General features: G+C 33.8%; 1 protein-coding gene across 6 annotated transcripts in view; it reads left to right on the forward strand.

Moving 5' to 3' along the window:
- PRUNE2 (prune homolog 2 with BCH domain) overlaps nucleotides 1-14,339 on the forward strand; it is a 101,079-nt gene that overhangs the window by 36,535 nt on the left and 50,205 nt on the right. For all 6 annotated transcript variants that reach the window (XM_051966663.1, XM_051966680.1, XM_051966674.1 and 3 more), the window contains exons 3-4: nucleotides 11,309-11,388; nucleotides 14,095-14,295. In XM_051966663.1, the coding sequence (XP_051822623.1) occupies nucleotides 11,309-11,388; nucleotides 14,095-14,295 (281 nt within the window). The remainder of the gene's footprint in view (nucleotides 1-11,308; nucleotides 11,389-14,094; nucleotides 14,296-14,339) is intronic.

Consider the following 14,339-nt stretch of genomic DNA (forward strand, 5'->3'; position numbering starts at 1 on the left):
CAAATGTATGCATATTATATATGCACACAATATACACATATGTCTATCTATGTATGTGTATATATATATATATAAGTGCATGTTTTAAATAAAAATATATACCTATAAATCATGTGTGCATATATATATATATTCACATCTATACACATATATATATTCTCAGACATGACTCTAGGCAATTCACTTTTGTTTGTCTATTTGCTTCAGTTCCTCATCTGTAAAATGAGATGGAAAGGGTAATGGTAAATTGGTAATGGTTTCTTTGCCAACAAAATGCTAAATAGGGTCACAAGGAATCAGGCACAATTAAAACGACTAAACAACATCTGTGTGTATAGATAAATGTGTATAAACATATACACACAAATTATATATATATATATGTTTATATATATATATATACACACATGTGTATATTGATAAGATATATGTATACATAAGATATATGCATATGTGTAAATGTTTGTGTACATAAACATAAATATATGTAGACTTGATATATATACTTATGGGTGTATAGACAAAATATATGTATATGTTTATACATAAATGTGAATATACATACATGTGTCTATGGACAAAAGATATAAATGTATAAACAAGACACATGTACATGCAGGTTTATACAGAATGCAATACGTGTGTACACACATATATAGACAGATGAGATGTGTGTACACATGTGTACATGGACAAGATATGATTACATATTTGATCCTTTCTAATAAATCTTATATTTAGAGCCAGGGGCCTTTGGATATCATTTAGCCAAAGCCTGTCATTTTTCAGATAAGGAAACATCTGTGGAGAGGTCCCACCATAAGAATTGAGTTGGGATTCAACTTCAGGTTCAGTGATTCCAAGCTCAGCATTCTTCCCCTCCCCCTCCATTTCCACAGCATGATGCTATGGCTTAAACCAGATGTGCATTCATACAATTAAGGTTCTTCGTTGACTAGTTAAATTTTGAATATTGCCAAAGAAAACTGGGGCAATGGAGCAAGAAAACAAATCTCAAAATATTTTTTTCTTAGTTTTGAAAAGTACTTTTCATTACTTTTAATCGTTACTAATTCACTGAGTAAACTTGAAAAGTTATTTGTCTTTCTTGGATTTCAATTTCCTCATTTGTAAAATAAGGGGATTGAGCTTGAATGATCCCTTACTCATCTCCATCCCCCATTTCAAATATTTCCCCTAAGGTGGCACTGTAGAACTGAATTTAAAGGGAAGAAATAAACACACTCTACTGAGAAGGAAGACTTGACTTTAAATCTGGCATCGGATCTTGATGTTTTACCCTGGATAGGTCACTTAGTTTCTTACAACATGGCAATAATAATAGCTCCTATCTCACAAGATTGTTGAGAAGATAAAATTAAATTAATATTTGTAAAAATAGTAAGCATTATATAAATACTCTTTTTCATCTATTTTCCCAGTTATATTCTATTCCAAGTTGCATTTCACAAGGCCATCAGAAATTGTTTATGGCAGAGCAGTTCAGTAGATCAGGATCTGAAATACTTATGTGAAAGACTTTCTCTAGCCTTAAAATTCATAAGATTATCTATTTAGATTTAGAATATACTTTGGAGTTCATCTAGTCCAACATTTTAAAGATTGGGGAAACAAAGACATAGAGAGAAGAGAGGAAATATGATGAAACTGAGATGATAAGAGAACATTATGAGTGAATAGAGCATAAGAATCTGGGTTCTAAATTTATGTGCACAATTCATTGTAGGACCTGAGGCAAATGACTTCATTTTTGTACTTTGGTTTCTCATCTGTGAGGCAGGGATCTTAACACCTGCATGACAAGAATGTTGTGAAGTTTGATTAGACTAATAAAAAATGTGTCAAGCCCTTTGGAAATAAGTGCTATATAAAACCACAGTGGTATCATTGAGAAAAGGGGGAAAAAACCTTCACTCACACACATGCATACATAGATTTGAGCATGCACACACACAGAGATGCAAATTTGAAAAATGAACAGCATGATTTCTAGAGTAGAGAATTCTTAAACTAAGAAAAAATATCAAAAATGGAAGTCGAAAAGATGGAAAAAACTGCAAAAAAAAAAAAAAAAGCAAAAAGGAAAGAAAAAAGACGATGTTAAAAAGAAGTACATCTTAATTGAGCCTAGGTTATACTATTTAAAGAATGACAGGGTCATCAAATTTAAAAATTGAAAGAGACCTGAGAGATTTTGTTCAATCGTTCCATTTAATAGAGGAGTTAAATGATACAGGTAGTTCAATGATTCAAAATATTCTAATCTCTCTGACTCTAAATCAGTTTTTATACCACTCTACTGTTCCTTCTTCCCTTGTGAGTAGAATCTGGAAATTTTAAAAACTAGCCACCAGGCCTGCGAAAGATAATGTTCCCTTGCAACTGAGTCGACTGCTCTAGGAAAGAGAAAAGGTGCTGTGATAGAAATAGCTCCAAAGGCAGCTCACTGGGTATAACCCTCCGTGGAATGACCTTATTAAAACCTGGGTACCACCTCCTTCATTCTGAGAAACTTGAACATTGAGGGTAGAATTTTCTATTATTTATTCTTCTGCCCACGCTTTATTATGTTTATATATAAACGTATATGTGTATATATGTTTGTATGTGTTTATATAGTTATATGATTGGTGTTTGGGGAATGGGTGGTGATGGTGTGATGTTCTTACTAGTAAACAACTTAAATCCTGGTTTGCTAAGTGTTCAGCTTTTTCTGAAGATTTCTTGGTGCCTAAAGTTCTCTAAATATTTGTACAGAGTTTAAAAGATATAGAATTTAAAAAGCAACAATCTAAGGAAATTGTATTCAATGCAGTTTCTTCTCTGGATCACCAACAGAGAATTTGTACTAACCAGTATAGTCAGGTTTCATGAATTTAATTAGGATTAGGAGAAGAATGATATTCCTGGAGTCCTTCAATGTTTCTCTCAAATTTCACTTTCTGCAAGAGACCTTTCCTATCTCCTCACCCCTTTCTGTCCCCCTCCCAAAGTGTCTTCCCAAGTGATCTATATCTTGCCAATGGATCCAGGTAGCTCTGGAGGGGAAAGTGAGGCAGGTAACCTTGGATAGCCCTCCCTTACTTAAATCCAAATTCACTTCCAAGTCATGGCACCTTACTGATGTCATGGTCCTCTTTAAGAATGAAGGCTAAACAACAATAAAAATATTTCAATTATGCTGTATGTATCTCTCACATACACAATTATTTTGCATGTAGACTCCTTCATTAGAATGTGAGCTTTTTAAAGGCAATGGGCCAGTTTTTATCTTTCTTAGTGACTACTTACAATAATGATCGGTAAATAGTAAACATTTAATAAACATTTGTTGATTGTTTTAAAAACTGATTATTCCTTATTCAGGGAGAGGATTTATGCATTCTCATTGCTGTCAGTATTTCTAAGGACAATCATACTAATTCATAGTGCAAGTACATTTGCAATCTATGAGGATATTTACTACATGATCAAAATATTGATTAATGATTATTGATTCCCCAGGGAATAAGTCATAGATAATGAGTCTGTATTAGAATTTGGGTAGTACTTTGCAAACATAATTTATTGAATCCTTAAAGCAATTCCAAGTGAGTTTCCTTTCCTTATTTTACATCTGAATGATGAAAGATTGAAAATGTATAACTTTAGTTTTAGAGGAAGAAGAGCTATTAGATCAAGAGCCTAGATGTTGTTTAATTTCTATCATCATTTTCATCTGCTTTTTCAATTTCCCCTGATTTTTACCATTGTAGCTCCTCTCATGTTCAATTCTCTCTTCCTCTGCCTTCTGACTTTACTACCCTTATCTGTCTGAGAATGAGGCAAAGAGGCAATGCTGGATAGTTTGGACAACTGACCACTGGAATCTAAAATATAAAAATAACATAGACATGGCTTATTGTCCAGAAGCATATTTCTTCCCTCTTGATGCTGCTAAGTGGCTAATTAGACTGAATGTTGGGGAAGGGGAGACTTAAGGCAATTCTTGAAAGAGACTAGGGATGCAATGTAAAAGGTTCTTTGACATTTTTAACTCGCTGGATAAGTCTATGTGATTTGACTAGAGATATCAAAGGATATAAGGGGATGGGCGGATAGAGGGATAAACCAAGAGATACTACTAGAATTTGCAGAGATCAGGGTATACAAAGTTCAGTTATAGGGACCAGTGGATAAAGTTAGAATCAAAATCCTGAGGGAATCTTGTGTTCCAAGGCAGGAAGAGGAAGTTTATGATAGGCTTGTGAGAGGCTATTTCCAGCACTCAGGGTATCATTAAAATACACTCTTTTTATTCCTCCTATAGTCATTCCGTGTGTTGAAACGGCTCAGGGATGCAGAAAAAGACTGAGTATTTGACAGGAAGGGGCAGGGTCTGGATCAGGAGGCACAGAAGCACCAATCAGAGAGGGCTTCATAGAAGATGGATAATTCAGGCATGGAAAAGATCCTATTTCAGAAAAGGTGGGGAAAGACTGCAATAAGGAGAGGAGAAACTGTCCCAAACAGAAATAGCCTTCATAAGAAATACTAGTCTTGAAAAATCCATTTTACTTCAATTCTTGCCTGTGTTGCTTCCTGTGCTAATAATTTGAATTCTTAGAATAATACACTTTCCTTTCTCTGCATTTACTATCTGATACTGCAGGATGATGACATCTTAGGTCCTATCCTAGGGCAAGGCACATAGCTGATAGATAAATTCTTAACTGAATTCTTTAAGAGTCGAGTTTTGAAAAGCTTATTTTGCATCATCCTAAGGAAGTCATTTCATGTGATATTTATTTTCACTTAGTCTCCAGAGAAAATTTTTTTATCAGTCAAACATAGGAAACATAGACCAGAAAAGCCCCCAGAGAATACAGTGGGAATTCCCTCACTCCACAAAGGAACATTAAACTTTGCAAAAACATGTTGTCCTGAATATATCCTCAAGCCTATTATCCTTCATCTTGGCCTTGACTACTTTATGTTGCTGCCCATTTGGCTGAGTGGCCTACAGGATGCTTTATTCCCAGTAAAGTTTCATTGACCACTGCTCATGGTACCTGCCTATCAGGAAACATTACCATCCAGGGACAGGATTGCATTTTTTTCCCCCAAGCTTAATTCACTGCTCATTTCATATTAAAGGAAATTCAATCTCAAACAAATCAACTCAGTCCCACCAAAAAAAAAAAAATGCTGATTCCTTTAAATTCAGAAATGCTGAAAGAACACAAAATGTGCCTTGCTTTGATTTTTCTGTTTGACCTAATGTCAAGATGGGATGGGGATTAACAGTGATTGAAAGGATTTCCCAAAGTTTGGCTATCTCCTCATAATATTCACTTGTCCTCCATTTAGTGGACATCTGACCCAGTTTATCTCCAAACCTCCACACAGCTGCTGTTAGAATGCTTTATTATGAGTATATTAGCCAGAAATGCAAATTTTCACTTCATGTAATACATTAATCTCTGCTTTTGATCCTTGTCCTGGTGATTTACCTTTTATGTTTTATACACACACACACACACACACACACACATGCATGAATGCCTCACGCACACTACACACACAGAGACATATAGCCATGAGTCTGATCCTGAAAATGGGTTGAACATATGGGAAATAATATAGGTCAGCCAGGGCATAAAGCAGTGCATCTCCCTGGGTATGTCAGACATCTTTAACAAATCACAATATTGGACATAACCTCTAGGTGGAAATAAAGATATAGTTATCTTTCCTTAGCAACCAGGACAGTGCCATTGTGTGTTTATGGACTCTGCTCTCGTTTCTCTGCTCATGCTTACCTCTGTTCTGCAGTGACACTTTTGAGCCCAAGGAAGCTCAAACTCTAATCGGTCGTTCTGTGTGGATGGAGGAACTTGCCTGAGTAGTTTCTTGGTGAGACAATGGCAAGATTTTTTACCTGGGTCTAAGAAATTGCTCTCATACTCTTCACTAAATGCTGTATTTGCTGTTTGGGAGACATGGTAAAATGGCTGAATTAACATAATCATGTTAGAGGGATTAGAGTAAGTACAATTCAGATCTGTTTTTGATTATACACTAGCCTCAAGTCATCCCCTCTTCTAACCCTGGTCCTAATTTCTCTCCCTGTTCTTTAGCATGGTCTTCATTTTTTCCCTCATTTTTCCTACCTCAATTAACTACTTATTACATTACCTCTTCCACCTTTCTTTTCCTCTCCTCTTTTATTTCATGCTCTACACTTTCCCCTTTCTTTTCCATACGAGCCATTGATTTTCCTGCATCTCCTTGATAGAATATGTTTTATTTTGTTTTATTAAGGATTTGGAAAATAAAAATCTTTACTCCCATCTACTCCCCTTTCAGCACACACATTTGTCAGCCCCTCTAGACTGTGTTCAACATTAAAATTTTCACATATGTGGACCAATATCCAAGTGGTGGCCATCTTAGCTGTCATTAAACTTTTTGTCAGGCTATATATAATATTATAGGCATCTGTAATTAATGAACCATAATAATGAAAACTACAGAAGGACCTAACTTTCATCTTAAAAATATAACCTTTTCAAGGATTCTTATTCTGGAGTCCATGAACTTATTTGGTATTTTGATAATGATATTTCAATATAATTTGTTTCCTTTGCAATTCTGTTTTTTATTCAGTATATGTAGAAGCATTATTCTGTGGAAGGTTTCATAAACTTCAATAAAATGTCAAAGGGGTTCATGACATGAAAATGATTAAGAAACCCTTTTTTTCCCTTTACATTAGAATCATTATAAGTATCCTTCTTTATTTTTGCTTGTGTGCATTTGATTTTCATTTCATTTTTATAAGCATCCTTATAATGGTTTCCATAGTTGATACTATCTTTATTAGAGAAGTTAAGTATATACAAAGAAAAAAGGGAGAAACACTTAATAAATTATTTCTGATTATTTGTTTTTGCCTCTCTTTGCACCCTTAGTGCTGGACATAATATTTGCATACAACAAGCAATTAATAAATGCTTTTTCATTTATCCATTGATTGTGGGAGTAACATCTCCTATGGAAGATTCTCTCAAATAGTTAATGTTTTCTGCCTCCTCAAATTATTATATATTTGTAGATTTGCTTGCTCAATAAAAGATAAACTCCTTGAGTAGCGAGAACTATTTTGTTTTGTTTTGTTCGATTTCTGGAGGCTCTAAGATAGTGGCTTACATATACTAAGGTTGATTGTATTGAATGGCATTAGAGTAGGGTGTGTGTGTATGTCCTAATCAGCAAAGCACAATTCAGGGACCATTAGTTAGGGCTTGAAAATATTTTCTTTATAGTGAATATATTCAATTAATAGGATTTGAGTTAAACCAAAAAAATCAAACCAAAAAAAAAAAAAAAAACAACCTAGTTACTTATTGTAAGCTATCTCCAAATAATTAGCAGTAGGCCTAAAGAGACCAAAGGAATCTTTAGATTCTGATATCCTTAATTGAATTTTGGGCCCTAAGAATGTTCCTGAAATGATATATTATAATTCAAAAGAATGACCGCTTCTTCAGGGCAGAATACATGTGAGACTTGGCACATAGTAGCTAAAGAAATGCTCACTGATGATTTGATTGATACTTTAAAGAATCATCCTAAATATAATTCAGATGAGCATCTATGTTAAATTTGGTTAATGATTTATTATTCCAACTGAGACTTTTACATTACTCATTAAACAAACATCTGTTGAACTGTGTACAGAACACTGTACTAGGTTCTGAAAGAGCTCCAAAATTGAGTCATTGCCAGTCTCTCTGGCAATGAAATTTGCAAATTAAATTATTTGTTATTCATTGTTCATAACTCAAGGCCTCTCAAATTCTCTGATGCTCCAGCTTCCAGAGGGGCAGGTAGTGGCACAGTGGATAGAATGATGGGTCTAGAGTTCAAAAGACTCATTTTCCTTAAAAAAAAATCAATAAGCATTTATTTTATATATATACATATACATATATTCTGAGCAGAGCACTATATTGGTCACATAGGAGGAAATGAAGCAATTTAAGACATGATTTCTGTCCTTGGGAACTTAATGTATAATTGGAAAGTTAGGAAATATATTTATGAAATAGCAATTTAACAAAGCAAGCATATCAAATTGAAAGTGTTAAAATGAGTGATCCAAATAATAGATTTTCTTGAGTTTTGAAAGAAATTTGAAAAAAAATTTTTTTTACTTTGGAAGCCTTTAAAAAACATAACTGTTTCTTAAATGAATGTTTAGAGTGTTTTAAATGTGATTCTGTTACATAGAATGGATTGGATACTTTCTCCAAAGTCTCTGGATCTGGCAGCAACTGCCTAGTGATTCTGTCAATCCACAGCATCATTTTAGAAGACTAATTTTCCTGAGTACAAATCTGGCCTTAGAAACTTATTAGATGTGTGACTTTGGACAAATCACTTAATCCTGTTTACCTCAGTTTTCTCATCTGTAAAATGAGTTGGAGAAGGAAATAATCAATCATTCCAGCATCTTTGCCATGAAAACCCAAATAGGGTCACAAAGAGTCAGCCCAATTGGAATAACTAAACAATAACAATCACCAGGCTTGAACCCAATATGGGGATGAATACTGTAGGAAAAAGAATATTTTACATATAAGGATCTGTCCCAAATTAAAGGATATTATGAAACAAATAGCATTCTGAATAAATACTGCTTTAAATTGAAAATATCCACAAGTTTCAGATGTAAGACATTCCTTTAATGATCTTCCTTGATTCTATCAATATAGAGGATCAATCTCTCCCCAAATCATTTATTCCTATTGATAGTCTCCTACATGTGTATTTATCTCATTGTAACAAATATACTTGTGATATATATTTCATTTTCGTACTAGACCTTTGAAATCAGAGGGTATGTCTATCTTTCTCTCTTTTTCAACTATACATGTAATATGATAGAAAGAGCCCTTGTCTTGGAGTCCGAGCATCTGAATTTGAATCTTGGTAACAACGTTTATTAGTTTTGAAACCCAGAACAATTTACGTAACTTAAATCTCCATTTCTTCAACTGTAAACTGGAGATAATAATCCTTATACTTGTTACTTTTGGGAGTCATTGGGAAGGAAAATGCTTTGTAAACCTTAAAGTGCTACATAAACATGAGTCAGTGTTATTATATTCATCTCTGAATGTCCAGTTTCCAACACTGATTTTTTTCTTTTTAAAATTAAAAAAAATTGTTTTAATAACAATTTTTCTTTGCATCATAGTCATTTCCTATCCCCTCCAGATTTAACTTTTCCATGTGATAAAGAAAAATAATTAGGCAAAAATGTCTGATATAAAAATCTTGTCTAGAAGTATATATGATACTCTGATCTAGTAGTCTCTCCTCTCTCCTCCATGAGGGGGAAGGAAAACTTCATCATCTTTTCTTCAGGACTTCCACTGTTTTGGAATGGTTTAGGGTATTTTTTTCCTATATAGGTAGCTAAGGTGGTATAGTGAATAGAATTCTAGGATTGGAATTAGGAAGACCTGAGTTCAAATGTGATATAAGACTCTTATTAGCTGCATGATCTTGTGCAAGTCACTTTACTTCTTTCTGTCTCAGCTTCCTCATAGGTAAAATGGTGGCTATAATACCACCTACCTCCCAGGAAAGCTATGAGGATCAAATGATATAATATTTGTAAAGCCTTCATATGGTGCTTGACACATAGTGGGTGCTTAATAAATTCTTGTTTCCTTCCTTCCATTAACTATTCAGAATTCAAATTGTTTTAATATTTTGTAGTTGTATATATTGTTATTTTGGTTCTATATATTTCATTTTGCATTCATTCATATACATCTTCCCTTGTTTTTCTGTGTTCTTCAAATTCATAATTTCTTATTGTAAAATAATATGAATTGTATTTATATGCCATAATTTTTTTCATCTGTTTCTCAATCAATAGATGTCTATTTTGTTTCTAATTCTTTGCTCACATAATGAATACTTTGGTATAAATTAGACCTTTGTTTCTGCCTCTGTCTTCTTTGGGCCATGTGCCCAGTAGTTGAAATGCAGTGTTAAAGCTTGATTGTTTTATGATTTTTTTTGCATAATTCTTATTGAAATGCAAAACAGTTGAACCACATCTTCACAGATCTATGTTTCTTTAATGTAAACACATGTAAAGTTTTTTCATAGCTCCTCTAAAATCTACTGCTCCCATCTTTTGTGATCTTTCTCAATTAGCAAGAAATAAGCTAAAACCTGACTTTTTAAAAATTTGTATTTTTCTTACTATGATTGATTCTCATCATGTTTTCATGTCATTTCTTCTAATAAATCATTTCAAAAACTGTTTGCATATATTTATATGTGTGTGTATATGTTACACACATGAATTGTATGTGTATGTATTTGGCAGGTGCCAAATATTGTATTATACATACAGACATATGTTGTATATATATATATCCATATATATTTCCAAGATGTAACAGATGATAAATAGCATTATGCTAGATGCTGAAGGGAAAGTCCAAAGATATGATCTGTGATGATATTTCTATATAGTATCTTAAATATATCTAGATATGATGAAAAATAAAAAGCAAAAGTAATATCCACACTCTACTTCTAAGATATTCTTTATGACAAATCTTTAAATTTTTATATAACTTAGATAAAATGGGATGACTAGATCTTTTATGTAGAATATAGAAAATAGTCATAGGTTGTTTCTTACAATTGGAAAACATCTTAAAACCTAAATTAGGCTTAATTTTAGATTGTGAGATTTGGTTTGGGCTGGGTAAAATGACTAGAGATTTACCAAGGGTAGGGCATCTGGAATAAAAGGCAATGAAATGGAGGGGTATAAATGTAAGAATGATTTTTAAAGATTGTATAACTTTAAAAATGTGTTACAGTTTGACAGCATTTTTACTCCTTTGGCAGCTTAGAAATTAATTAGCAAGAAAATTAATTACATTTGGAAGCCTCCAAATGGAACCCTTCCTTTTCCTAACAAGTGCCTGATTCTTTTTCTTTATCACAAGAAAGAGTTTAATTTGGAAGACAGGGGTAAGAAATGAATTACATAAGTCTATCCCTGCCCTGACCCAGCTCTTCCTGGATGTATTCTGCTACTGCCCTGACACCTTTTGAAGTAGCCTTAAAGTATTCCAAATTTCTGTCTTTACCTACCTCTTCCATGAGGAGAGAGAGAAACATTTAAAGAATCTTTGGGAAACTTTCAAAAGAAAATGACAACCAAACTAGTCATTATTTTTAACTCTTTGTTTTGCCTTTTTTCCAGACCACTAGCAGATGATGTAGGAATGGACATCCCCTTTGAAGAGGGAGAGCTAAGTCCCAATTCTGCAGACATGAGACCTGGTGAGAAAAACATTAGTTCATTCTCCTAGCAGCATTCCACACCCAAGACAGTGAGAATAATATTTCCTGTGCTTTTAACACTTTCTTGCTAGGAAAAAAAAAAAAAAAGGAAGGGGGGTGATATTTGCTAGGAGCTCAGATTTATTTTACTATGTTAATTTTATAGTTGATTTAACCAATGTTAATTTGCATATTACCTCCTATGTCTTCCTTGCATCTATCAGAGTTTTTAATTGCTATGGTTACTGTCTACTCTATTGAAACTTGTTGTTCTTCACTTGTGTCCTACTCTTTGTGATCCCATAGACCATAGCATGTCAGGCCTTTCTGTCTTACTCTATCTCCTGAAGTCTGTCCAAACTCATGTTCATTGTTTCCAGGACCTCTCATGCTCTATCATGCCCATTTCCTTTTGCCTTCAATCTCTCCCCAAATCAGGGTCTTTTTCAATGAGTTCTATTTTCTCTTTATGTCATCAAGATATTTAAGTTTCAGCTTCAGTACTTCCAATGGCCTAAATTAATTACCTTAATTATTGACTGATTTAACCCAAATTCTCAAAAGTCTTTTCTCCAGCACCACAATTTGAAAGTATTGATTCTGTGATGCTCAGTTTTCACTCTAGTCCAACTCTCCCAGCCATACATTGCTACTGGAAAAATCATAGCTTTATCTATATGAATTTGTGTCATCAAAGTGATGTCATTTTAAAAAAATATGCTGTCCAGATTTGCCAATAAATCCGTAGTATACAAAATAAAAAAGCATATGATATAATGGAAAAGGCAGCTAAGTGATACAGTAAATAAAGTGCCAGGCTTGCAATCAGGAAGATTCATCTTCCTGAGTCTAAATTTGGCCTCAGATACTTACTGTGTGACCTTGGACTTTAACTCTTAAGTCTGTTTGCCTCAGTTTCCTAATCTGTAAAATGAGCTAAAGAAAGAAATGATAAACCATTCCAGTAACTTTGCAAAACAAACTAACAAAAACCCTCAAATGGGGTCATGGTGGGTTGGACATGACTGAAAAATAACTGCACAACATAATGGAGAAAATCAATAGATTTGGGTTAAGTATATGGCTCTGTCTTTCATTAAATTTGGATAAATAATAAGCCCTCTGAACCTCCATAGTATTCTTCTCTGTAAAATGAGGAGGGTTTTTTTGGGGGGGTGTTTTTGTTTGTTTTTTTTTGGGGGGGGATGCAGAGTGAGAGTGAGGAATGATCTCGAATATCCCCTGTGATCTCTTTTGGTCTGACTTTCCTCATTTCTAATAGGAGAGTAAATAAGATCTTCACCATTCCTTCCAACTTTAACATGCTGTGATTCTTCATGAAAATCTATGCTTAAAAGATGAAAATTTTACAGGAAATGTGGTAGCAAGAAGGTAGTCAGTTTCAGTTCAATGCCCTAATTATGTAAAACCACTCCAGGGCCCACCCTCAAGGGTTTGTGGATAAGTTACTGAAAATAAAGTGTGGCCCCTGAGCCTGCATAATTAAAAGACCTGCTTTAAGAATAAGTTCTCCTGAATTACTTTTCAGACTATTCATTTTTGGTTACTATCCAAGGTTTGAATGAGAATGAACACAAAGTTATAGTTATTGGGTTTATTGGTTACCCTATGTATATATGAAAATCTCTTCTTTTTACTGTTAGCCTATATGTCTGAGGGCCAGGGCTTGGACCAGTCCAAGATCACACAGGGCTGAGTAAGCCAGATCTAGACCTAAAAGAAGCAGAATAATTGGTTTAAGTATTTACTTAAATACCAGGTTAAATGGTATTTAAGAATAGCCAGAAAAATCTGGTTCCTGCTTGTATCCATCAACCTCTACTTCTGGATGTTTATCCAGTTTTTTTGATATAGGGGCATTAAAACATAAAGAAGCAATTATATCTGTAGATATTAGCAATGAGAGTCTCATCACCGTTACATTGGCTCTCTTGTAATTAGAAAAGGATGCTGTTATGCTGAATATTAGTGTTCCTAAGATCATAAATTTAGAGCCAGAAAGGAAGTTAAAGGCTGGGTATATTCCTCTCATTTACACATGAGGAAACTTGATATGACAGAGATTTATTTGCCTGGGGTCCTGTAGTTAATAAGATCTGGAGAAAGATTTGAATTTGGGTCTTCCTGCTTCCCAAGTTTAGACTCTAAACATTGTAGAAGTATTGCTATTACTAATGAGGACAAATAGACCTGTTGGTTCAGTAATTTTCTTTGTTGTATATCTGACTGTAATTAAGATGGCATTAAATAAAGAATAGCCACTTTAATTTATCTGTAATGGACAGTGTTGAACTAAGAATTAAAAAAAAGAAACCTGGGTTCAGATCTGACATCAAACATTTACTAGCATCTATTACCATAAATATTTTACTTGCTTGACTATATATATGTATATTTGTTACAAAAATTTTTTCTTTTCTTTTTTTCTCTAGTACATTTCTGTTAATTAAAAAACAGAGAGATGAGGAAAGTGGTAGAGAATGAAAATGGATGAAAATGTCTCAAAGTGGGGGTAATCTGTAAATATGTATAATGTTAAAACAAAACACTTTAAAAAAAAAAAAAACTTTGAAAGTTAAAAAAACGTTTTAAAAATTCCTCAATAGGAACTTATTTCCTAAAAAGGATGTACCAATGAGATATAACTGGCCCATGTTAATATTACTGTTCTTGCTGTCTTTGTAGAACCACCCAATTCTCTGGATCTTGATGGTTCCCATCCCAGGAGGATAAAACTCACAGCCCCAAATATCAATCTTTCTCTGGACCAGAGTGAAGGATCTGTTCTATCTGATGATAACCTAGATAGCCCAGATGAAATTGACATCAACGTGGATGATTTAGACACTCCTGATGAAGCTGATTCTTTTGAATACACCGTCCATGGTAATGTACCAAACTGGTGAGATTAAAGGCAAAAGGACATTTAA

This window comes from Antechinus flavipes, chromosome 1 (genome assembly GCF_016432865.1).
Source record: "Antechinus flavipes isolate AdamAnt ecotype Samford, QLD, Australia chromosome 1, AdamAnt_v2, whole genome shotgun sequence".
NCBI classification, from domain to species: Eukaryota; Metazoa; Chordata; class Mammalia; order Dasyuromorphia; family Dasyuridae; genus Antechinus; species Antechinus flavipes.